Consider the following 24,970-nt stretch of genomic DNA (forward strand, 5'->3'; position numbering starts at 1 on the left):
GAAGCTCAATGTTGCGATGCGTTTACTTTCATGACAGCCCCGGGCTGTGGCAGGTGGGGAGCTCATTCGGCTGACACTGTAAATTCTCTCTTGGCATGTTTCCCAAAGCGTGTTCCTTAGGTTCTCATAGATAATGCATGCATTTTAAAGGGGACCCCTCTATGCTCAAATAGGTTTGAGGAATGCTGCAGGAGACGGACTTGTTTAATGCAGAACTCCCCAAAGCATTTCATGTGCTAATGTACCCTGGGCCATGCGGCATTTCCAAAACATATCTGGCTAAGGAAACTTATTTTTTCATCAGAACATTCCATCTCTAAGCTCAGTGTTTCGTGGAAAATAATTTAAGAAATAATGTTATAATGACAATAGTACATTTTCCTTGTTCTACAGGGAAACTGTTTTACAATTGCCCTTATTGAGTTCAAATTTACCTCAGTATATTTCCATCAAATTGGCATTTCTTTATATTTTTTAGTCCAAAAGTATAATAAAAATCCATCCGAGAGCCGATATATAACCTTGAAGAGTCTCTTGAAACCTCAAAGCAGAACAAACACTTTTCATTGTTTTTTGTTAATATGGGTTCCTATAAAAGAGTGCTTTGAAAATCAGCAATCCTTATAAAGGAAAGTAGTCTAATTATACTTTGATCAGATATTTCTTTAATTAGAGTATCAGTATTTAATGCATGTTACATGGTAAAATAGTAGATAGAAAGAGAGCAAGAAAGAGAGAGATAATTCAAATGGATCCCACTGGGAAGAGTCCTTGCAGACAGAACTCTAGTACAGATGGCAGGTGGGGCAGGGCACCTGTGGTCCCCTCTCAGCTTTCCTTTGGGAATCTCACTTGTAAGATATACCCTGCAAAGCCATCCACTGTACTGAGGACTTCATGTGATTTTTTGATACTGTTTGGAAGGTTATTTAGGCACAAGGGACAGGATTTGAGTAATGCTATTCCGAGTTAAGTAAAAATTATCCTTTTCGTAAGATCTAAGAACGTGCAAATGTGAAGGTAGTCTTTATGCCAAAACCTGCCACAGAATAGCTCATAGGAAGGACCTCACGCATTTGCCCTCTAAACTGAAGAGAAAGCTTCGACCAATGAGTAATTTCCTAGGAAATCCACCATTCCAGTGGACCTCAGACGTGGTCTGTGTTTAGTGGGTCCTTTTTTCTTTCGAAGTCATGCATTCCTTAGGACATCATTTTGTGCTGAAGGGATCTCCCTGCTGTGGAGATTTGCATTTTAACAACAAGCAGAGAATCAGAGCCACTGATCCTTTTTTTTTTACCTCCAGGCAGTCACAAAGCACCTAGGGGTAAGACAGGAATAAAGCCACTGATACTTTGAGCACAGCTTTCAGCAAATACCTTAGGATATTTTGGAGAGTTACGGCAAGCTATTCCCAGAGAGCATCCTCCGACCTATTTTGTAATAATTAAGCAGCTATTTTATATCCTACTGGGAAAAAAAAAAATCACACAAGTGTCTTTTATGCTCTTCACCCTCTTTTTAGCACTAAGGACTCTAGTAGGCACATAGTAGGTACTCAGCAGATGGCAGGTGGGCAATGGCATGACTACCTACTATCATTTGGTTTCCTTATTACATTTGTGGATATGGTAAATTATGCTTTCTAAATATATATGTGTGTGTGTGTGCACACACACACACACATACACACACACATATATATATATGATGAACATCAAAGGAAAGAGCAATGGAATGGCAATACCATCAAAGGATCCAAGGGTCAGAAGACCATTTACTCCATCACTACCATGCTGGTTCTTGGACCTCCGAGTGTGCACCTCCAGTGAAGATGAGCGAGCCATTAGTGCAGCAGGTCATTCCACTGTGATTAACGTTGTTGGAATGATCTTCCTTGTTTGGAGCAGAAAAGGGGTCCCTAATGGAAACCAGCAATTGGGCAAAGTTGGCGTTGCCTCTCTATTTCCTGCAGTTAGTTACCATACACTTCATCAGTCTCTCCACTCCCTTGACTTGCTGGAAATACTATTCTCCAGGTTCTGCTCTATGTTTTCGATCTTCCTTTTGATTCTTACCTTTCTGTAAACCTTTGGAAATTGGGATTAACTGGGCCCTCTTAGGCCTGTTCTTGTTCTGTTCACTTTGCTAGTATACCATTCACTACCTTGTGTCCACATAGCCCTGATGATTCCCAGATCCTCATACAGGCTGATATATCTGTTGAATTCTGGATGCATATTTCTGTACACCTCTGGACATCACTACCTACATGTTTCCAGGATCCTCAGGCTTAGCAGGGGCAAAACTAAGCATAAACGCTCTGTGACACCTTCCCTTTAGGAAACGTCTCTGTTTTCTCCTTATCTAAGCTCTTTTGGAACATGTTAGCACCTTTATCAGGATACTGTCAGTTAATTGTGACAGATTACACACACATACATGCACACACATTATGAGTCATTTTCTAGAATGCTAGTTTTTATACAAAATATATTAGCTCCTAGTGGGAAGTAACCTGTACTGTATATGCCTTTTGGATACTATTTACTCAAGTTTCAGAAGGCATCCTGCCATGGGACTCTCTGCTTCTCTTGAAGGGGATGCATGCTATGTGTGTACCAGTCCTATTTTTGGTTACGTATTATGGTCTAGTCTGGGGCTGTAAAATCTTTCCATAGCCCCACAAAGCGCTACACTGAAATGTGCTTTCCTCAAAGGCTACAAATTTTAAAAAATGTCAAGCCGGTGCCACGATCTCGTTCGAAAACCCTTCCATTGAGATTTGCCAAGAACACAGTTTTGAAACAAAGCATGGTGTTTTCTCCCTGCAGATTAGATTCAGGACAAAGTATCTTACAGAAAGTTGAGACTTTGTCAAGGCCACTTTAGAATTTATCCAAGTAGCCAGTTTCTTCTCCACGCAGAGTCTTGTCCTGGCCTCAGAAATTTCTCGTTTAGAAAACAGGGTGCCAAGGCAGCCGCCTCTTCTCTGCTGATTGTTTTTGCACTGTCCTCCTTTCAGAACAAGATCATCCTGGACCCCATGACGTTCAGCGAGGCCCGGTTCCGGCCGTCCCTAGAGGAGCGCCTGGAAAGCATCATCAGCGGCGCGGCTCTCATGGCCGACTCCTCGTGCACCCGCGACGACCGGCGCGAGCGGATCGTGGCCGAGTGCAACGCCGTGCGCCAGGCGCTCCAGGACCTGCTCAGCGAGTACATGAACAACGTAAGTCCCGGGCTCTCAGGCCCGCGCCGCCCTCGGGGGATTCCGGTGCGCGATCTGGTGGCTCCGAGGAAAGCAGGCACAGTTTGGAAAAAGGACAGGTGATCCCCTAAGAGAGTCGGTCAGGTGAAACCCAAGAGCCGCTTTGGGAGAGTCCTGTCTTGATTGTGTGTCGGAATGCATTGGTAGCAGGGAAGAGATTGGTGGAAGAGGTTTCATAGGAAAACTTTGGCTTTTTACTTGAGTGATTTCTGGGTCGTTTTAGTGGCTGCCCTTTATTTAGGTAAGATTTCAGTCGGCAAAAGTAGACGGTGGATGGAAATAACTGAGGTCACACTGAAGTCCTCTACACAGAGCAATTTCAAAGCTAAGGATGGCTGTAGATGGCTAATCTTCATCCCGAAGAGGCATTAGGAATTATAATAGATTTTCAAAAGTTTGGGCAGAGTTGGTTAAGGTGGAAACTTCTAACTGCAGTAAAACTTGGGAAAACTTTATTGATTCACTGTGCATTTAGAAATTAGGGCATGTCTCCAAGTTTTCAAATGGCTGTTAGTAACATCTAGGGATATGGCAGCACAGACACCAGCTGTTCTCTCCTACAGGTGTAAAATGTGATACTTCTTGTGTACCTGAAAACTAGATGAAGGAGATGAAGCCATATTCTTTGTTTTGAAAGGCACTGAATTATGGTTGTATTGATTTGCTCTATTCATTTCAGCAGAGGTGATGTTGTTGATGCCCAGGGCTTGCACCCATGAATGATCTGAGTTCCTCCTGTCCTGGACTCCTGGGTTTGAGAGAATTCAGCATAAAGTGGGAAAATGTAGTGAGGTCTTGACATTACATGTGGAAGGAATGCCCTGTGTGGTTGTCAGGTAGGGAATGGGGACTCTGAAAATCGGCTCCCAGCCTTTGAAGCCCACCCTGCGTCCTGCTGGAACACCCTGAGGCAAAGCTGAGACAAAGCAGCCAACCCATGTCCTTCCCTACAGCCTGGTTCTTCTTACCACTCCCATCCCTAACTGACACGTAGGTCCTCAGGTCAAGCCAGGAGTCAGCAGTGCCAGGCACAGAGCTCCTCCTGCCACACCCTCCAGAGAACTTTGATCTAGAAAACGGAAAGATGTAGAATGCCCTCCTCAAAGCCCAAATCTGTTTCCTTCCCATACACCTTCAGATTCTTTGCTTTTGCAAGATTTGCCCATTTTCAGCACACAAAGAATAAGGTGTGGTTGTCTCACATGGTATTCATCTGCTTATGAGGACTTCTCTAAAGGATCTGGATGGCCAACACTTTCTGTGATTTTGGTCTATGGGTGCTACGCAGGGTACGGCTAGAAATGTCGATCGCCAGCGCCTTCCATCCTGTGTCAATCTTTTTGAATAATGGATTTAACAAAAACAGAGGGCTTATAAAATCTGGGATTCTGTTTGTTTGTTTTTAACAGAATGGCAACAGGCTAATGATTTATATGTGGAATTTGATTTTATATGAAGGCATGCTGGTATTTTTAGCAATGAAGAATAACTGCCAAAGAAGGAAGTAGAAACTGCAGAGATCAGAGTGATGGTTAAGATCTCAATATAAATAAATCAGAAAAAGAAGGATGTTCCTGTGTTCTTTTAATCACAGAATGTGATTAAAGAAGAATTGATCGAGATGTGACATGTAATATTCAGTTCGTTGTCTAGAATCCGGTCAAGTAGAAGTTTTTCTTTCAGTATAAACTCATACAGATCAGCAGAGCTGATGGATTTTTGTGTTTTATTGACTCCAGGTGCTTGTTTTTCTGTTCACAACCTTGTGATGCAGGAATGTTTTGTATTTTTATTGAAAATTAGGCTTCTACTTTGACACAGTTACAGATAATACGTAGGTGGGTATAGTGCTTAAATTTTAAAGTGTTACAATTCTGTTCATTTTGAACCACCAGGATCAAAGGCTGAAATAAAACACCTCCTACTGACTTTTTTATAAAGTGTATAAAATTTACTTGGACTTCACACTTCTTTGGTGATTTCAAGGTAGAATTGGATGCAGCTAGACCGGCTCCATAATCCCTGTCTAGTGCACTCATTACTACTGCCACAATATCAATTTATATTTATTTTGATATAGCATCTGTGCCTTACTAAAATGTCTGTTGTAGTTAACAGCAAGCAAAAAATTAGTCAGTTGTGACTAGGCTGTTATAAGATATTTCATTTTCAATTTTCTAAGCTCTGGACATGAAGGTTTTATCCAGTTATCACTCTGCAGATTTTCATATTAATATGCTAGGCAATATCATTAGGATAAGGAAATAATTGGATTGAGAAGAAAAGATTTTGAAATTGGCATAACTGACACTTCTGATGAGATTGGGTGTGTTCAGAGTGGTATGGCCATAGACAAAACTGACATTTCTGGATTCTAAAAATCACCTGATCAGTTCCTGATGAAGATTCAACTTTTCATGCTCACTTGTAGGTGAAGCTGTTCTAAAATCATACACATCCATGCCAAGTGGTATGAAATGGAGGAAGATGGACATTGGGGAAAAGAGCTATAAACTAAATGATTAGGAGAAAGTTGTCTGCATGGGGTATGAGCCATGTTTTAGCCACATGGATACACTGAGCTCAATAGGGTGTCAGTTGTTTGTTGGATATTTCCACAAGGGTATATTCAAATTAATGAATGTGTGTGTGATTTGAAGATTTAACAAAATCATGCATGTAAAAGAGACTGTGGTTTGAGGAAAAAGGGCTGAGTGAACAGATGCATGTGACAAAATTTATGATCCCAGAATGTGACAGTGTTAGAAAAGATGGTTGGAATGGTTTTGGGAAAGCCTTGGATGGCCTTAATTATTTTTTATCAAGTTAATGATGTAATCCAGAGAAGGTTCTTAAAAATAATCCTCCTTTAAATCAAACATCATTATTGTACATATGTGAAGACTAATGGGTAGAGAGAGACTCTTTTTCAAAAGGATGTGTGACCTTTGGATTAGTGCCATCAGAGTGGTTTTTGCAGTATTATGCTGAGTACTATAAATAGATCCAAATTATAATGAAGACATAAGCGTGTATCTGGAACTTATAATTTTATACAGCTTTCTTTCATTGGCAGTAAAACGACTTTTTCATCAAAAAAAAATCTTAAAAGTGGCCTCATGACAGGAAACAAGTAAACATGTTATTTTATTGATAAACATTTTGTGATGGATTTGAAGTTAGAATATTGAATTTATTTAATGGATATGTACTGCGTGCCTGCCTACTTTGTGCCTGACACTGTTCTAGGATTCTGGGGATATCGAAGGGAAAAAGATAGACAAACTTCTCTGCTCTCATGGAGTTTACACTCTAGGTTGGGGAGACAGACAATCAATCAATCAATAATTTGAGTAAGAATTATCTCAGATGGTGATAAGTGAAACAGGGAAATATAAAACCTGTGAGACAGCAGCATGGAGTGTAGTTGTAAGGATGACCTGGAAAAGGTTCACTGAGAAGATGACACTTGGTTAAAGAGCACTTGAGGTGGAATGAGAGGCAAGGTCTAGTGCTCACTGACCTTGTGTGAGAAGGTGCCTGAGCTCTTGAGAAACCTTCTTGGGGAGACTTACGGACTGTTCCAAGTGAGTGGAAGGTAGCAGGTGATGGGGTCTGCAAGGAGACAAGGTGTCAGACTATGTAGGGCCTTGTGCACCATTATTCAGAATTACACTTTTACTTTAATGAAATGGGAGGCCATTGGAGAGTGTTGGGCAGAAAATGCCATAATTTAGGTATTGAGGACAGGCCATAGGAGTTCAAAAGGTAAAAAAAAATACAGGAGGACCGAGGAGGAGCCCCTGGAATAATTCATGAAAGGATGGTGGCTTGTGCCAAGAGGTAGCAGTAGTGTAAAGTGCTCAAATTCTAACTATTTATGAACATGGAATGGACATTGGGCAGTGTGAATGGCAGCTGCAGCTGTATCAGCCGCCCTAATATGGTATCTTCAGTTTTGATATCTTCATTTTGTTTTGGTTGCACAGAAAATTCTGATTTACTCAGATGTAGTAACACTTGGTAAACAGCTCACTTTGCAACGCCTGGATACTCTGCTAGACAGATTACATTTGAAAAGGAAGTTCAGTAGAAAAATTTTGTTTCAAAAATACCCAAGTATGGTTCACATTCTTATAAATATAAAAGACTAAAAAGATATAATGCTTATTCGAAGTACTAAAATGAAATGCTGAACAATATGGAGATGTGTTAAACCATTACTACCTTGTACACAATTCACTGTTAGGCTTTGGTGAGGAAATGTGATGAGCAGATAGGCCTGGACCTTGTACGTTTTGGTGCTGAACTGCCTGGTTCAATTTCATAGACAAAAACACGCTGTGTTGCTCTAGATTGTTCTTTAAAGAGTAATGCACAGCTACAGTTTTCTTAAACAGTTGCACAGTTAGAGATTGTATGCACAATGATGGCAGAGACTCAGGTGGCATAAAGGAATGGTTTTCTGGTCTCATCTGTGTTAAAGTGTGGCAGGTTATTTTTTACTTTTACTTTTATGAATAATTAAAATTATATATTTTTACAAAATATTTGAATCTAACTTTTTTTCAAGCATCTTGAAGCATCTAAGCGAATCCCTGGGGACAGTGTGTAAACCACTAATGTAATGCATGCATTAAAAGCACATGGGGACAAATTGATGTGGGAACATATGTACATATTACAAGTGCCTAAAGGGTCATTGTCATAGCCTTTGCTTTAAGGTGGAATTTAATGTAAAGGGTGTTCCTGATGGAACCTATTTGTGAGGGGTTAAGGTCTGAAATGAGATCTCAAAGAGTCATTTCCAGCCTGGTTTGGGGCCCATACCCCACCAAGGCTCCAGCATACAACAGTACATGAGGAACATGTAGAGTGATATCCAGGGCCTGGGGAGCTCTGAAAAGAGTGGGCTTCACACTGTTTTTTTGTTTGTTTTTTAATGGTGCAAAAGAAATATATGTTCATTGTAAAGGGTGAAAAACAAAGATAGAAGAAAAAGTTTATTCACAATCTCACTCCCTAAAGATAATCATCTTTGATAATTTTGTACATGTCTTTCCAATGTTTGTAAACTTCTATGAGTGATATATTTATACACACACAGAGACACACATATGTTATGCCTGGAGTTGTAAAAAATGGACTCATTGTAAATGATGACTTGTAATCTATTTTCTTTACTTAATATATTGTGAATATGTTACCATATTAATAAACATTCTCAAACCTTATGTTGACTAGCTGAATAACATTTATTATATAAATATGCAATAATTCATTTAGAAGCAATACATTTTGAGAGTATTTTTATATAGCGTATTGGAAAAGATAAGTAGGCAAGACTTCTGGGGCTGGCAGTAGAGAAGAGTGTTTGAGATCCCAAGCAAGACTGAGGAACAGAGGGAGAAGGTGGGGAGAACACGGCTTCCCAGTTTCTGTGCTTAAGGGGCTCCCTGAAAATTTTGTGCAAGGAACGTTTTGTAGGTAAAGAAAATTTAAATGCCTCTGAGGTTCTATTTAAAATTGTCTTAAGTATATTTTTCTGTACTTTATCAATTTTCTGCATAAATTTGATTTTCATTTATCAGAATTTCTGTAAGTTGGCTATGTGTAGTACTGCCAAGAGGGGCTCAGAACATCTAGAGGACAAGTTCAATGGTTAGATTTGACCCAGATCCCAGAGAAGGCATTGAACGCTTCTGAAGGGAGTGTCATCAGAAAGATAACTTTGTCATAGAAATTGTTATAATGTTGGATTTCTCCAAATGGGAAGGCAGGAGAAAGATGGAGTAGTTGTTATCACATAAGAATAAGGGTAATTGTTGATTAAACATAACATTTGTTTTCAGTATTATCTAGGCCTTCTCATTTCTCTCCCTTCTGTAATCATGTAAAAGAGGGGATGAAACTCACAAAAGCCACTTTGGCCAATTCTGAGTTTCTCTACTAAAAGGTTTGGCTTAAAATAGAGTAGAAAGTAATGTTTAAAAATGCTTGTGGGCTGTTTATGACCTAATGTTGCCTATACCCTCCCCCCACCCCATAACAGCCCTCCATTTTAAGGGGTATCTTAATGGGATTTGTTGCTTCATTCAAGGGCAAGAGTTCTAATATCCCAAATTTGGTACCTATGGTGAGGTTTTCCTTGCCTTTTCCTTATTTGAAACTTTTCTTTTCCCCCTTTCTACTCTCTGCCTTCAAATATGTTCAGTGCCCACATCTCTATTAATTTTGAAGTTGAAATTCATCTGTGCAATTATGCTTTTCATGTAAAACGTTTGCATCCATGAAGAGACAGTTTTAAAATTCCTTTTGAGTTGCAGGTTCTGGCTCAGGTATTGAAAGAGCACAATTAGTTTACCAGCCTGTTCTCTGAGGTCTAAAACTATCCTTTGAATCTACTCTTCCAGTGGAATATGGTTGGGGTGGGAAGTCATCTGGGTAGTGCATGAGGCCTCCATCCTTGAATTAAGGCATTTGCAATCCTATTTGCCTCTGTTTCCAGGCAGTTTTCAGTGTGACTCCTAGAGGTACCCTGAGACTAGTACAGGATCTTCCAAATTTTTAATCTTTTCCTTTCCTTCCATCTTCTTATATTAATATTGTATTCCTTTGCTGTAGTAGGATCTCAAAAAGCCAAGGGTGTGTCGTGGGGGTCATGCAGGCGGAAGTCACTCAGGCACAGGTGGTGGGAGAACGTCCAGCCATGCTGGTGGGACATGTTCCTTGGAAGGAAATAATGCAAGTGAGAGTGTAAGAGATCTTGTGCCAGAACCAAGCATCCTACAGAGCATGAGAATGTTTGAGAGGCTTCAGGAGGAGATCCAGACTGGCAGGTGGTTAGTTGACACTAGAGTGATCTGGGCACAGTCCCACAGTAGCTATGGAGCACAGGTGTAGGTAACATCCATTCCTGGTGGGGACATGGCAGGTCTCTTTGGTCTCAAAGGACCCCAGGTGTGGGAATTTATTCCAGTGGGGATTTAGGCCCTTTGAAAAGTACAGCATGCCATACACATGTTTGCTATTACTTATCATCAGCTCATGACATACAGTTAAATGACTCACAGGATCCCAGGACAGATGAGTCTAACCAGACTTGTTTTACTTGGATCATCAAGGGCAATTCGCAGTGCGGTCTCACACACTATCTCCTTGGCCAGGAAAAGTACTTCCTACGTGAAACCCTCCTTTGTTCCCCACTGTGGATAGTTTAGCATACAGGTAGCCTTACAGACAGGTAGTCTTACCGTCAAAATGGGGCTCCCAGTCTAGTTCTATAATGAATTAAGTCTGAGCAATGGAAATCGTAACTCCAGGAGCTCACTGGTGACTTCTTTATGGTGGAAAAGCAGTTCTGAGCAATCAGTCTCCTCTCTCTCTCTCTCTCTCTTCCCTCCTTCCCTCTCTTTCTTCTTCCCTCCCTCCCTTTTCTTCTCGATAGCACCTTTGTGCCTGGTAGAATTTCTTTAAATTCTTTTCAGTGCATGGATGAACTCACAAGAATGTAAGGGAGTTACTCAGAGGTAAGAAATGACAAGAAAACAATAGACTAGAGATAGGTCTGCAGATTCCTCCTGGCCTAGACTTTGTTTTTAAATGGTACAATATGTAAAGAACAGGAGGCAAAGTCTGAGACCCAGCTGGATGGACAGGCAGATTAGGGACCTCAGTGTAAAGCCTGGATTCTCAGATGGTGTCACTACGAGGGCATGAGCTAAGAAAATAAAACTTCCATGCAGAGAGAAGCAATGGAAATACATGCTGTCTTGGCTTCTAAAAAGCAGGAGAAAAGAATCTCTCCTCTGCCACCAAGAATTTCTAACCACGATCTCGAAATCACTCAGTTTTGGGCTCAGAATCTATATTTGAGGGTGACCTAAAGTTTACTCAAAATTTCATTTTAAGTCATTCTAGGTGGTGGGTTGCTAGGTACCTGGCGGAAGCAAAGACCAATCCTCTCTAGAGGAATACACTTTAAACACAGGGCTCAAAGAATTTCCACAGATAAAGTTACAAGGAACAGAAATTAGCATTCTAGAATGACTAAAAACAAAATGAAACGGGCCACTATGATTGACAGTTGGCACAAACAACCAGTTGTAGACCAGAACTACAAGGGCTGAAGATCTGCAATTATTAGACACAGTTTATAAATTATCTTTAAAGAAATTAAAGAGAGCATTGCAAATGTGATCGTGAAACAAGAGAATGGACTGAGCAGCCTTGGAAGGCAGGATTGGAGGTTGTGTGGTGGAGGAACACAGGCTTATTTGAAGGGCCTGGACAGCAGGTTCCTTGTTGCCACCAGCCTGGGATAATGAAGAAAGAGACACGGTCATTGGGAGTGTCCGGAGTGGTGCTTCTGGTAACTTCTGGAGCAAGAGCTGGTTATCTCTTGCAGCAACACCTTGGGTAGATATTAATCTCCTTATCTACAGTGGATTTCTGTACGGAACTCTTTTTGGTGACAGAAAGAATAGAAAATCTAAAATGAAACGGGAGATGAAAACAAAAATCCACTTGAACAGCAAAATTAAGTCCCATACTTAGAACTCTAGCTAGCTTCTTTCCTTATCAAACATACCCCTTCACTGAGCCCTTGAAAGTTGGTTCTGAATCTTACAAGGTCGATCCATACAATGAGGAACAGCAAGTAACATTATGAGACAGGAAGGGGCTGTCTCTGACTCCATCAGTGAGTAGAGATGGCTGACAGAGTTGACTGCTGGGTCATCAGATTTGGCCGTTCCAGTTAAGACAGCCTGGACAGCACAATCCATCAACTGATCTTCTTGGGAGAGACTTTTGGGTATTTCAAGAAAGACCTCGCAAAACTGTCAGGGAGAGCAGCAGGCTGTACACCACCACCAAGCCCATGAACCTGGATATACCTTTCCTTTGTGTTTCCAAAGGACGTGGGAAAGCTTCCAAAGATAAGCTCCCAAGGGCCTCCTTGCTTGGGCCTAATGCTGCTGCGAGACCATCCTGAAAATTTCTCTTGATTCATTTAGGAAATTGTTACACTGTAAGAACTGTCTCACTGGTGGTGACACATCCCCGTGCTTCAGACCCACTGGGATCTTTGCTGCTTTGGCAACTTTGTACTTACCATCTCTCTGGAATGTTCTTCCTTCAACTTTATATGGATGGCCTTTCTTTCAAATTTTAGTTTGATTATGTTGTTCTTAGTCATCTCAGTATATTAATTTCTGTTATAGCATCTGCCAACCTCTGAAATTACAGCAGCTCTTTGTGCTGTTATTGTCTGCTCCACTGGAATTTAAGCTCCCACGAGAGGGATCTTGTCTTATTCACAATCCCCAGGATCTAGCCTGGAATAGTAAATATATATTTTCGGAAGAAATAAATGACTTCTCTCTCATCATCTTCTTTTGATAATCATAGTCACAGTCATAATTATCATCAGAAGAAGAAGGAGAAGGAGAAGGGGGGTGGGACAGAGAAGGAAAAGCAGCAGAGGCATTAGCACATATAACGCATAGATTTTGAGGCTTTTGAATCCCATGTTTTGGAACATGATGATTCAAGTGTTTTTTCGGCTTTATCTACCTAGATAAACCTATAAGTAAATTAACTAACGTTAACTATTCTTGGCTTCTTCATGACTCACTTTGAGGTGCCCAGACATCTCCCTACAGTTAAAGCTATAGTTAAGGCCCCCATCAATTCTTTCTAGAAAGGCCTAAAATGATCCTGTGACTATCAGTAGAGAAAAAAGTGATATGAAGCGTGACGCTTGCTTTTCAGTTCCAAGAGCTCCACCAAGCAGCTCACTCTTTACGCGGGCCTCTCACTGTTGTGGCCTCTCCCGTTGCGGAGCACAGGCTCCAGATGCGCAGGCTCAGCAGCCATGGCCCACGGGCCCAGCTGCTCCGTGGCATGTGGGATCTTCCTGGACCGGAGCACGAACCCATGTACCCTGTGTCGGCAGGCAGACTCTCAACCACTGCGCCACCAGGGAATCCCACAGCTCACTCACAATTCTTCCATTTTAAGTGTGTCCTCCAGGGTGACCTGTCTGGGCTTAAGTTCTAGGGCATGTATGGTAAGATCTGGGAGGAGCTGGGCCATTTTTAGGTCTGCAGAATTCTGCAGGCTGGACTAGGAACTTCGGAAATTACTTAACTCATCCCTGCCCAGAAGGCACAAAGAGCTTGTATATGTACCTAAGAGATAAATCAACAGAAGAAAAGCATCATAATTCACCTGTTGAAAACTAGACACTCTCTTTCCAGAGGCCCAGCCCGGACTACAGAATCACAGTTTTCTGCAGAGTGGGTTGATAATATCTACATTTAGCAAGTACCCCAAGTGATTTCTATGAACAGGCAAGTTAGGGAACCCTTGATGTCATAAGTTCAAGAGTCAATTTAATACAGAATGGGTTTAAAATGGGTCTTCTTTTTGTGAATGAGGATAAATACTTTTGTAAGAAAGCAGCAAGTGAAATATCTCCTGGGAAATCTTATTGAGCTGTATATTACTCAGCCTGGACATTCAGGATTTCAGAGGAGACTTGTGAAGCTGTATGGCTAATCTTCTTTGAATTCCTTAGAAATAGGCAAAGCTGAGCCAGGCTGTCACCCGTGAGCTATTAATTGAAGGGTAGCTTTTTTTTTTTTTTTTCCCCAAAGCGCACCTCCCTCAAACACACCTCTTCCAATACATTACTCCCCCATCTGTAAAAAGATAATTTATCATCCTTGGAAGGACTCTGCTCTCAGTAAGTGCCAGAACTAAAATATGCAGTTTCACAGATTACTCAAAATCCTCTTTGTTAACAATGGCTTCATTGCTGACTTCAGTTTCTAGTAATTCTGTAGGTTGGGTTGCGGCTAACAGATTTACAGCATTAACCCCGAGCTTTGCCTTTGCCAGTTCACACGTTGAATTGGGCTTTTGCTCTGGGTCCTTTTGGGGACTATTCTAGGGTACTGTTTCCATGAGGAAGCCACATTTTACCTGCCTGTCCTATGGATTCTTAGATCTGTCTACATATCAGAACGACATAGGGAGATTTTGAAAAATGCATGTTCCAGGGCCCTACCAGTTCTAAAACAGCAGAATCTCCGGGGATGGAGCTTGAGATTCTGTATTTTAGCAAGTCTCCCAAGGGATTCTCATTCCTCCAGCCATTGTTACCAGCCTTGGATTAGCCCAGCATGGCGGAATCACCCAGCTTAATCAGTATCATCACATTCAGGGAGAGGTACCATATTTTCCTCTTCCTAGGTTTTCTCAATAATGTTTTCAAACTGTTATTTATCATTATTAATCTTCACCCCCCAAATCCTCTTCCTCCACCCCCGCCTTGGAACCAGTGCACACATTTGCAGACATTTGTATTTCCTTTCCCTTTTCCCCCTAATGTGCCTCAAGAACAACATTGGCATGTTACGTGAATTTCATCTCAATACAAAGAAGAAGATGATGATATTGGCCTTTTTTTATTCAATGTGCATACTTGGGGGTTAGGAGGAATCAGTTAAGTGTCCTGCAATCTGGTGGCTGATTTCACACTTTTGATCCCTGCAAAACAGACACACAAATCTTTTGGGAAAGGTGTTTTTTTCTCTGTATCTGTGAGACATTTTTAAATAATAACAATTCTCCAAACTTCATCCTATCTTATATATTGCATCTTTTCTCATCATTGGCCTAATTTTATGCTCGTTATCTTTTCTGTTTGCTCTCTGTCCCTAGTCTTTCAGGTTTTCTTCTACCATTTGTAAAGCCTATAAAACCTTTCCTTGCTTTTTTTTTTTTTTTTTTTAATTGTCAAAGGATCCCCATCCATTTTCTTAAAGCCCTTGTTTTCTGATTTCAGGCCATTTAAATGAAAAAGAGCAGCAAGATATCTGCAAAAAATCAAATGGTTAAGAACATTTTTAAGATAATGTAGATAGAACTGAAATTGGAATTCAGGTCTTCTGGTTTCTTTATGGCCATTCTTTGATCCTTTTCATTACTTCATGTTTTGTATTGGATTTTTGATATTCTCCTTTTCTCCATTTAAAGCCCTGTACCATGCATGACTCATCTTTCCCCTAACATTCTTTTTGATTTCTCAGGGTTCGTTGGACAGTAGACTGCAAACAAATCTTCCTTTTCCAAGCATCTATAGAACATACCAGAACCCTGTCAGAACCCCAGATAAAAAGCAGACAAGAGCAGCCTTGTGGGACAGCCACCGGAATTCCTTCTGAAGGGGCAAAAAGGAGCCTTTGTTGGCAGGAGGACGGTGTTAAGGGAGCAGACAATTGAATCTGATCTTTTTTCAACAGTGTAGCTTCTCCTGGCTTCAGTCTCTAGGTAGAGATTGTGTACCTTGTAGGAGACAACAGCAGAGGCAATAACCAGACGAGCCAGCATTAGCATGTGCATTTGCCCATAACTGCCCACCGATGTGGTGGTTCTGTTCTTGATTAACCATGTCTGTCCTAAGACCTGCCTTTTACCTTTTACCTTTTTCTGAAAATAAACTTCTGGTTGCCTGCAGCTTGGATTAGGAGAGAGGCTCTAAGGGTCTAACTGCTTTTTAAGTGGAGTTTCAAGCAATCGTCTTGCTTTTAACCTCACCATTTTCCCTCCTTTCCTCCAAAAGAAGCTGAAGCCTCAAATATCTGTCGTCTTTGAGGGTTTTGCAGCCTGAATTGGACTGTTCTGAGCTTTCCCCCATTGCTGGCTTGGAAGTCAGCTTTCTCAGACCTGCTAAATGAGTTAGCGCACTTGCCTCTCGGAATATTGCTGCGGCCATTTTCTCCTATTTTCTTTGCCCTTTGGATTGAGACCTTTGAAAGAAAATTGCTCTGTGGTCATTGTGATGGGTTTTCAGAAAAGAGCAGTGATAAATGTGTGTATTACATCTGCCATCTCAGCCATACCTTACTTTTATTTTAAGGAAGATTACATGTTCCTTCCATACTTATGTCCAGAGTCCATGTTGTTTTGCACACTAACTTGACCAAGGAGATGAATGGAGCTAAGATGGTCAAAGCACATTTTCAAAGTGAGCTGAGAGTTTGGATAAAAGTAGAGGTGAGACATAATGTTTGGAATAAAGCTTAGATGGGGAATCTATTTCATCCAGACACTCTGCTATATTTCAGTGTCAAACTATTCCTAACAAAAACATTATAGATATTGGTTCCAATTTAGACCTTGAAGAAAATGTGGTTGTGAATACCTATCTTTGGAGTTTATATAGGGTAATTATAGAAGCAGAGCATTTATCACATGATGATGAAGAATCGTTCCGAAAATTTCATTGTTTTTATGTCTGCTTGATGATACATTCTTCTTAGTTATTGACTGATAGCAGTTGCACAGATGATACCATAATATGATCCACAGCATCGTGTTAAGGGAGAATTAAGACCAATGCTAGTATCTCAGTCATTTTCTTAGAATTGATTAATTTTAATTGATTCTTTAAAAATATTAAGTCACCAACTTTATTCACTGAAGCGTCTTTGTAAATGGAGTATTTTCATGAATCCCTTTGCTTTCTAAAAGTTACTTAAGTCATTTAAGTTTATCTTTTGTATTATTAGCTTTTTCCCCCTTTGATACTATTTTATACATGACTCTGGCACATACGTTTTCATATCCTTAGAACTTTTATTACACATATGGCTTAATGATTCAGTTTATAAACAGCCACACCGATATTTTTATCAACTCATATTGTTGTATAAAATCCACATCCAGCTGTTAAAGACCATGGTAAGAGAAAGAAACGTGGGGTATTTAACATTCCAGACAGACATTGGAGTTCTTGTGGTATATCCCTAATATATTGTGATTATTAGCATGGCACCTGATTAAATTTTCCCTGCAAAATAAATACACCCATCAAATGATTCTCACTAAACCAAAGATTATTGACTAGCAAATCATATGTAGTTTGACATGTGTCTATACCTTTAAAGAGTAAGAAAAAACAAAAACTACTTAGTTGTTTTATTAGTTTTGCGACTGCATTTCCTGGAGCCCTAGATGGTTCAGGGACCCCAGGAGCGGATGTGCTAAGAATGAGTGTGACTTTGTTACCTCCACTCTACCTGGTCCCATACTTACTTCTTCCTAAGAAGCCCTATAATTCAATATTTGGTTTTCATATAAAATTTAATTTGGAAAAACAACAGATCTCATTGGTAAGACAGATTTTGAAAAATAATGAGACTTTTGTCTGAAGTAACCAGATAATTGACAGGAAAGTTAATTGTAAAGAATGACTTATTTAGGTATCTGGCCAATCTGTGATTATACTTATAGATCTGAAAATTATGATAAATAGAGAAGCCCAGCTCTCAGCACCTTGGCAGGCATGAAGTGAAATATCCAGATGAATACAAATTCAGAGCTCTTCATCACATTCCGGCTGTTAAGTATAAAGTTTACCCAAATAAGTGAGACTGGGTTGGGCCACCTCTCTCTCTTGGCCCTGAGTTTCTCAGCAGCTCCTGGTGCTATCTGCCACTCCATGGAGCTTCCCTCATGACTCAGCACAGACTCTATGCCATGCCCTTTAAGCCAAGAACAGTACACGGATTACAAAGTATGATACCAAAACTCTTGGCACTCATCATGTTCTTTAGAGATTGTCGTGATTTTCAGTTTTTAGAATAGCATAAACATAATATCTGCAGCAGAAATAAGTTAAAATATTCTAAAATATCTCCATAAAACATTTTATTTATTTTCATTATAGTGTGTCATTTTCTTTCATAATAGCTACAGATGAATTGGAGGCTAATTCTTACACTGTAATGATAAATTGAATTATACCAATTCAGTTTAGCAGAATTAATGCTTACTCACTTGCTGGGTAAATCAATCTATTCATTTTTTTAACACGAAAAGGAAATAATAGTTAATAAATGTAAGGATAATATTGTAAATTTATAGAAAGTTATTACAGTAACCGAAAATATTTGCTGTAGAGCTGCCTCCTGGCAAGCATGAGGACAATTTTATTTCTTTAAAGAGAAAATTTAGATTGAACTAATTTATTTATTTATTATTTATTTTTGGCTGTGTTGTTACTGCGTGTGGGCTTTCTCTAGTTGCGGTGAGCGGGGGCTACTATTCGTTGCGGTGCGCGGGCTTCTCATTGCGGTGGCTTCTCTCGTTGCGGAGCACAGACTTTAGGCACGTGGGCTTCAGTAGTTGTGGCTCGCGGGCTCAAGAGCGCAGGCTCAGTAGTTGTGGCACACGGGCTTAGTTGCTCCACGGCATGTGGGATTTTCCTGGACCAGGGCTCAAACCCGTGTCCCCTACATTGGCAGGCGGATTCTTAACCACTGCGCCACCAGGGAAGTCCCTGGGGAGTCTTTAGTGTTGTAAGGCTATTTAGTCCCTTCCAAATAATAATAAAAAATGGGTTGCAAGATATAAATAGATAGTTATGAATCACGTTTAAAGAGAGACAGTTGGGTGGAAGAACTGAATTATTCATGGCAGAGGTAACACTTGAACTTGAAGGTGTGTAGGAAGAAGAGAAGTCAAAGATAGAGGGGCTACTCCAGGTGTGAAGAATGATATTATGTAAAATGCATTATACAAATGTGTATGGTACACTTTAAGTATGACTAGTAGTCCAGCTTAATTAGAAAACATAACGTTAAATAGAAAAGAGAAGGCTTTGCACAGAAAGGTTGAGATTAGATTACAGAGGGCTAGAATTCCAGATTAAGATGTGCATCATTTATTTTGGTAGGGAATTGTTTACTGAAGGTTTGCTTGTTTGGGTTTGGTTTGGTTTGATTTTACTGTGGGAGTGCTATCAGGTAAGCCACACAATGTTTGGGAGCTGCCACCCTCCTCCAGTGCAGGGTGGCTTCTGAGAGTGTACACTGGAGTTGGAGGCATGGGGACGTGTTAGTGGATTCTTAAGAAAGTCCAGACAGAAATGATAGAGTCCGAATTGGGGAGAAGACAGTGGGAATGAAAAAGAGAAACAAAAAAACAGATTCAGAAAGAAGGATTAGAAGGAACTTCATGACTATTTTGTGTGTGTTTGTTTTGGAGGAGAGGATGGGGGAAGGAAACAAAAATATTGCTTTTATGTTCTCATGAGACATACTTATTAATTATTCATTGGGTTAACCTGTTTCTAAATTGGGGATGATCAAATTCACTGACAATATTATTTACACCCCCGCCCCCCAAAAAAGTGCATTTCACAGTGTTTTAAAGTTGACCACTTATTGGTTTTGCTCCTGTGATGTTACTAGGTAAATATTGGTCTTTATTTACTCCTTTTTACATTCACACAGTAGACTATTAGTGTCTTTGATGTAACATTTAAAGCTGCCAGGGCTTCCCTGGTGGCGCAGTGGTTGAGAGTCCGCCTGCCGATGTAGGGGACGCGGGTTCGTGCCCCGGTCCGGGAGGATCCCACATGCCGCGGAGCTGCTGGGCCTGTGAGCCATGGCTGCTGAGCCTGTGCGTCCGGAGCCTGTGCTCCGCAACAGGAGAGGCCACAACAGTGAGAGGCCAGCGTACCGCAAAAAAAAAAAAAAAAAAATGCTTCCAGAAGTTCATGGTATGAAGCACGTTGTGGTCCCAGTGAGTCCTGGGTTTGGATCTCATGTCCCAGTGTCCATTTGCAGGTCTCTTGGCCAATGACTGACCTCCTGGGCAGGATGGCAAGCTACCCAGTATCTGCCACTCAGCTGGTCATTCTCAGCACAATGAAAAACATTATTTCATTGTTTTACAAAAAGTGACCTTCGAAGAATATACTTATGTTTGTCTTGGGTTTATTGAATCTGAAGGGGTCATTTAACTTTCTCAGATATATACTTCAATCGTATGTCTAAAATTGCATTAGAGAAAGATTGTACGTATGGGATTTCACAAAGGTCTCAGGATACACCCCCTCAGATAGTCCTCTGTCCTATGACAGCTATGGTTTTAATTGCCAGACAGTTTGTCGAATTAAATCAAAGTGTTATTTTTGTTAGTCACCAGTGTTTAAATATTTATTTGGTACCTGTTATGAACAGATCACTCTTCTAGATACCAGGAGGAATACAAAGTTGAATAGAAGAGCCACTGTGTGTAACTTCAAGGAAATGATACCTTTTAATGTCCAGAAATAATATACTATTCTATTCATTATCTCTGATTTCAAATAGCTACATTTTGAACATAGTGGTTATTCATGACATGATGCAAATAAAGTATTGTGTTGATTAAAATGAATCTGATTCAGATAACATTTGCTACATTATTATTCAAGAAAGGGATTATTACCTCCCCCAGGAAAACTGATGAATCTGCCCAATTTCCAATCAGCCTGAGGCCAGTTTCATTTAGCATAGGTGAAATAGTTGATAGAGATGGGCACTGTGAAGCAGCTTCGTGTATTTGCAGGCTTACTTGATAGGGTCAACCCCGCTTAGTGTGATTTGAAATCTCATTGGGAAATGCACTTTTTCCCTCGATACATTATCAGATGATACAGTCCAACCAGTGCTGAAAAAACATGGCAGTAGTTACTGAATCCCTGACCTTGGAGTGTGTAGTATCTCTTTCATAATAATAATAGAAAAAAAAATTGTAGAACACATTATTAAAAGGATGACTTTTTTTAAGATGAAAAGTCTCTGATTACTACAACCCTAGAGGGATTGGCTAAATACAGATCATTTAAGGGTAGCTTCGTTTCTTCCTTTGACAGGGAAATATGCTGAGTATTGGGGTTCCAGCAAAACCTTTAAAGCATTTTTAATGTCTTTCTTAGAAGGTTTCCAGGCATTTTAGTGGATTAGGAACTGATGAAATCATTGAATCCAAAAGTGGCTAGTGTACTGATTCCAGAGGAAAACTTATGGCAGTAATCTTCAAAAAGTAATCAGATGGTGGAGACTCAAAACAATGAGACTGGAGGATACTTTGATTAGGAAAGACAGTGGGAAGAGGATAGCTGTCTTCAACTATTTGAAGAATTTTTATGCAAAAGAAAGGGGCTTATATACATGAGTCCAAAAGTATATATAGACAACAAAGAAATATTCAGGCCCAGTATAAGACAAAAGCTTTTGAGTAGCCAGAGCTTGCCAACCAATTCTATATCTGAAACACCTCAAATTGAGCTGCCTCAAAGACTGGTGATTGTGCCTTGCACTAGAACATGTGACTGACCACTTAGCAGCGATACTGTAACTAGAGATTCAAAAGTGAGGTTGACCATCAAAGTTTCTTCCAACCCCGAAGTTATCACTTCTATAGTTTTGTAGAAATGCATCTGTGGGACTTAGGTTGGCCCGAGCATCATTAAGGCAAAGTATCTGTCCTTTGAATGACACTCGTCTAGTTTTTCTTGAACATGAGGCTAGTTTAAAAAATGTAAGGGGACTTTGGGTTCTGAAATGGTCAGAATGGAAATGATATTCAGGGGGAGGGATAAATTGGAAGATTGGGCTTGACATATACACACTACTATGTATAAAATAGTTAACCAATAAGGACCTACTGTATAGCACAGGGAACGCTACTCAGTACTCTATCATGGCTTATATGGGAAAAGAATCTAAAAAACAATGGATATATGTATATGTATAACTGATCTACGTTGCTGTACACCTGAAACTAACACAACATTGTAAATCAACTATACTCCAATAAATTTTCTTTTAAAAAGTTGAAGGAAGAAATCCACATTCCTTCTCATCAGTTCCTGACAGAAAAAATGTTGCTGCTTCTCTAGTGTTTGGCTGAGTTAGGGGCTTAGGTAGAAGGAACTTGGCTAAGATTTAGCAAAGATGAGGATAATTCTTCCTTGCCATAAGAAATAATATGGATGCTAGCCCATCCTCCTTCACTGGGAAAGACTCTGGCTTCGCCTTTGCTGACACAGTCTTGGGTTCTCCTAGATTTGTATTTGTTCCCGGAAACAGTAAAGACTGCTAGGGGTTGGTGCATCTGGTGGAACGTGGAACTTTTGTCGTTTTGTTATTATGAAACCCTCACTCCTGGACATCCTTTTGGATTTCTGTCGTGGACTTCTTGTTTGGCCACCATTGCAGACTTCCTGAGGTGAAAGGCCACTTAATTGTCAGTTAGTGAAAATGATCCTGGACACGTTTTCTCCAAAGGCTGCACTGGCAGTTATATTTTCTGAGGTTGCCACCAGTAAGATCAATTCTACCCGATAAAGACCCTGCTCATGTGGGCCCATTCTTCTATGGAGGTCAACTCTAGTATGACTCTTTTTCCAGCATCAAATTAACTAGTATTTCACTTAAAAATATATATGAACTATGTTCCTACTGAAGGTAGAACTAGACAGGTCTTTGGAACACCCCAGATCTGTTTAAGAATCCCACAGCAGTAAACATCCCTCAACAAGGTAAAGCAAAACTTAGCTCCTGCTTTGTGAAAGAGCAGTTAGAGTTGAAATTTGTCTTGTTATTCAACATTCATGTGGTTTGACTTATTAACCACAAAAATAATATATGGCTTTTTTTATATCTGGTGATTTTGATCACATAATTTTTAAATTATGAAATTGAGTGGATAATTTCAGTATTGTGTACAATGCAACCCTTTACAGTGTAGACAGAAATAATCAATAAACAATCTATAATAGGATTAGAAAGGAGTTTTATTTGAGTCAAACTGAGGGACTATAGCCTGGGAGACAGCCTCTCAGATAACTTTGAGGAACTCTGCTCCAGAAAAGCATGGTTGTCAGCACAATTTGTATCTTGTCAGAACAGAGAACATCAAACAAGTCAGGGACATATTCTTTCAGTTTCAAAAAAAAAAACCTTTTTATTTTGCCAGCTATTAAGACATTTATATGCCCATCCTTGAGAAGGTGGATCAATTCCAATGCCACATATGAAGACGAAACTTGGGAGAGTACTCCCTGAGTGCACTCACTGATAATCTCATTAACTGGAAGCTTTGTCAACACAATATATGGATCACCTCTCTTGTAGGCTTTCCAAAAGTCACTGGCATGGTATTTAACATATGGGAGTTGCTGGCATAATTGACTTATGTTTTTCTCTTTAAGACATTTTTCAATTAAAGAATGGACAGAGCAAGGGGGTTCTAGGGTAAGTTGTGCTGGGTCTCTAAGGACTGAGGATAGTATCAAACACAGGATGGACATATTAATATGCTGAAGAATTTGAACCTGAAAGGTTAGGCCAGAGGGAGGTTGGTTTTGGTGAGTGCTAATGCTAGGAACATCTGAAAAGTCAGTAATAAGTACAATGAGGACCTACCCCAGTAGCTATACTTTGTGACAACTTTACTAAAGAATTTTCTTTCCATCCTGAACATTGGGGAAAAGTATAGCTAGAAGTAAAACGTAACTTTCAATTTTGATAGGGAGACAAACATTTGGTAAACTAGTTCAACTGAACTAGTAGGATGGGTCATACAGGCATGGTCCAGATTCTTGGGTCAGCTGTGTACCACTGTTGTTGTCTTCTTCTAGGCCTGGGTTGATGGTTGTTTTAAGGTGAGTTTGAGGTTAATAGTCCTCTCTATAGACTAGTCTGGTGCAGAGGCCCTTTTTAAGTGGAAAATATAAATGCAAGAGTCAATTCCCGGGGCTTCCCTGGTGGCGCAGTGGTTGGGAATCTGCCTGCTAATGCAGGGGACACGGGTTCAAGCCCTGGTCTGGGAGGATCCCACATGCCGCGGAGCAGCTAGGCCCGTGAGCCACAACTACTGAGCCTGTGCATCTGGAGCCTGTGCTCCGCAACAGGAGAGGGCTGCGATAGTGAGAGGCCCGCGCACCGCGATGAAGAGTGGCCCCCGCTTGCCACAACTAGAGGAAGCCCTCGCACAGAAACGAAGACCCAACACAGCAAAAATAAATAAACTCCTACCCACAACATCTTATTTAAAAAAAAAAAGTCAATTCCCTTCAGTTTCACTGTGCCTGAGCTGCTGAAGAATACCTAATAAGGGTCCTTCCATGTCGGTTGGAGAGAGACTCCTTAAAGTGATCTCTTTTTCAGTATTCATAATCTCCTGGGTGCAGGTTATGGGGCATCTGATCTTCACCCAAAGATAGATTCCTATTATCTTCAGAATCAAGCTTAGAATATCCTTTTAATATTTAAATTAAACTTTACAGTAATATAGCATAGCAACAAAGAGGCATCTTGGGTGTAGGTAATCAATACAAAATTTCAGTGTATATAAAACATCAATATCAATAAAGATATATAATTGAAACATAATTTTTTTCTCTAAATTACCCTCATTTTACCAAATATTGTCAAATTAAGACTAATATGTTTGTAAACTAAGTCTGGTTTCAGTAAACCTGGCCTGATTATTTACATATGTTTAATTGATCATATAGCCTCTTTTAAATTTGGCATTGCTGAAACTTTTCATAAGGAATCTCAAATTGAACTTTTAAAAAGTCTCTCAAGGCCAGGAAAGTCATGCCAAGGATTTGCCATTAGATTCTGCCTGCAGTACCTACAGATTTAGGTGGATTTCTTTCTTCTTGAGGTCTAAAATATCTGAGGTTCTTGCACCTGCCAGGAAGTGGCCTTCCTTATTCATCGGAAAGATTGCTGGGAACCCAAGAATTTCCAAATTCTGGAGGTATCAAGTAGAGAGAAAAGATAAATGCTTCAATTCTACTTACCAAGGTATAATTTACCAAATTGCTGTAAGTCATAATTAGCT

The 24,970-nt window shown here is 40.2% G+C and overlaps 1 protein-coding gene across 2 annotated transcripts in view; it reads left to right on the plus strand.

The window, feature by feature from the left end:
• Positions 1-24,970, plus strand: part of CTNNA2 (catenin alpha 2) — a 1,017,322-nt gene that overhangs the window by 262,873 nt on the left and 729,479 nt on the right. For both annotated transcript variants that reach the window (XM_024766408.1, XM_024766409.1), the window contains exon 6: positions 3,026-3,229. In XM_024766408.1, the coding sequence (XP_024622176.1) occupies positions 3,026-3,229 (204 nt within the window). The remainder of the gene's footprint in view (positions 1-3,025; positions 3,230-24,970) is intronic.

The sequence above is a fragment of the Neophocaena asiaeorientalis genome, unplaced genomic scaffold, assembly GCF_003031525.2.
Source record: "Neophocaena asiaeorientalis asiaeorientalis breed wild unplaced genomic scaffold, Neophocaena_asiaeorientalis_V1.1 scaffold255, whole genome shotgun sequence".
Lineage (NCBI taxonomy): Eukaryota > Metazoa > Chordata > Mammalia > Artiodactyla > Phocoenidae > Neophocaena > Neophocaena asiaeorientalis.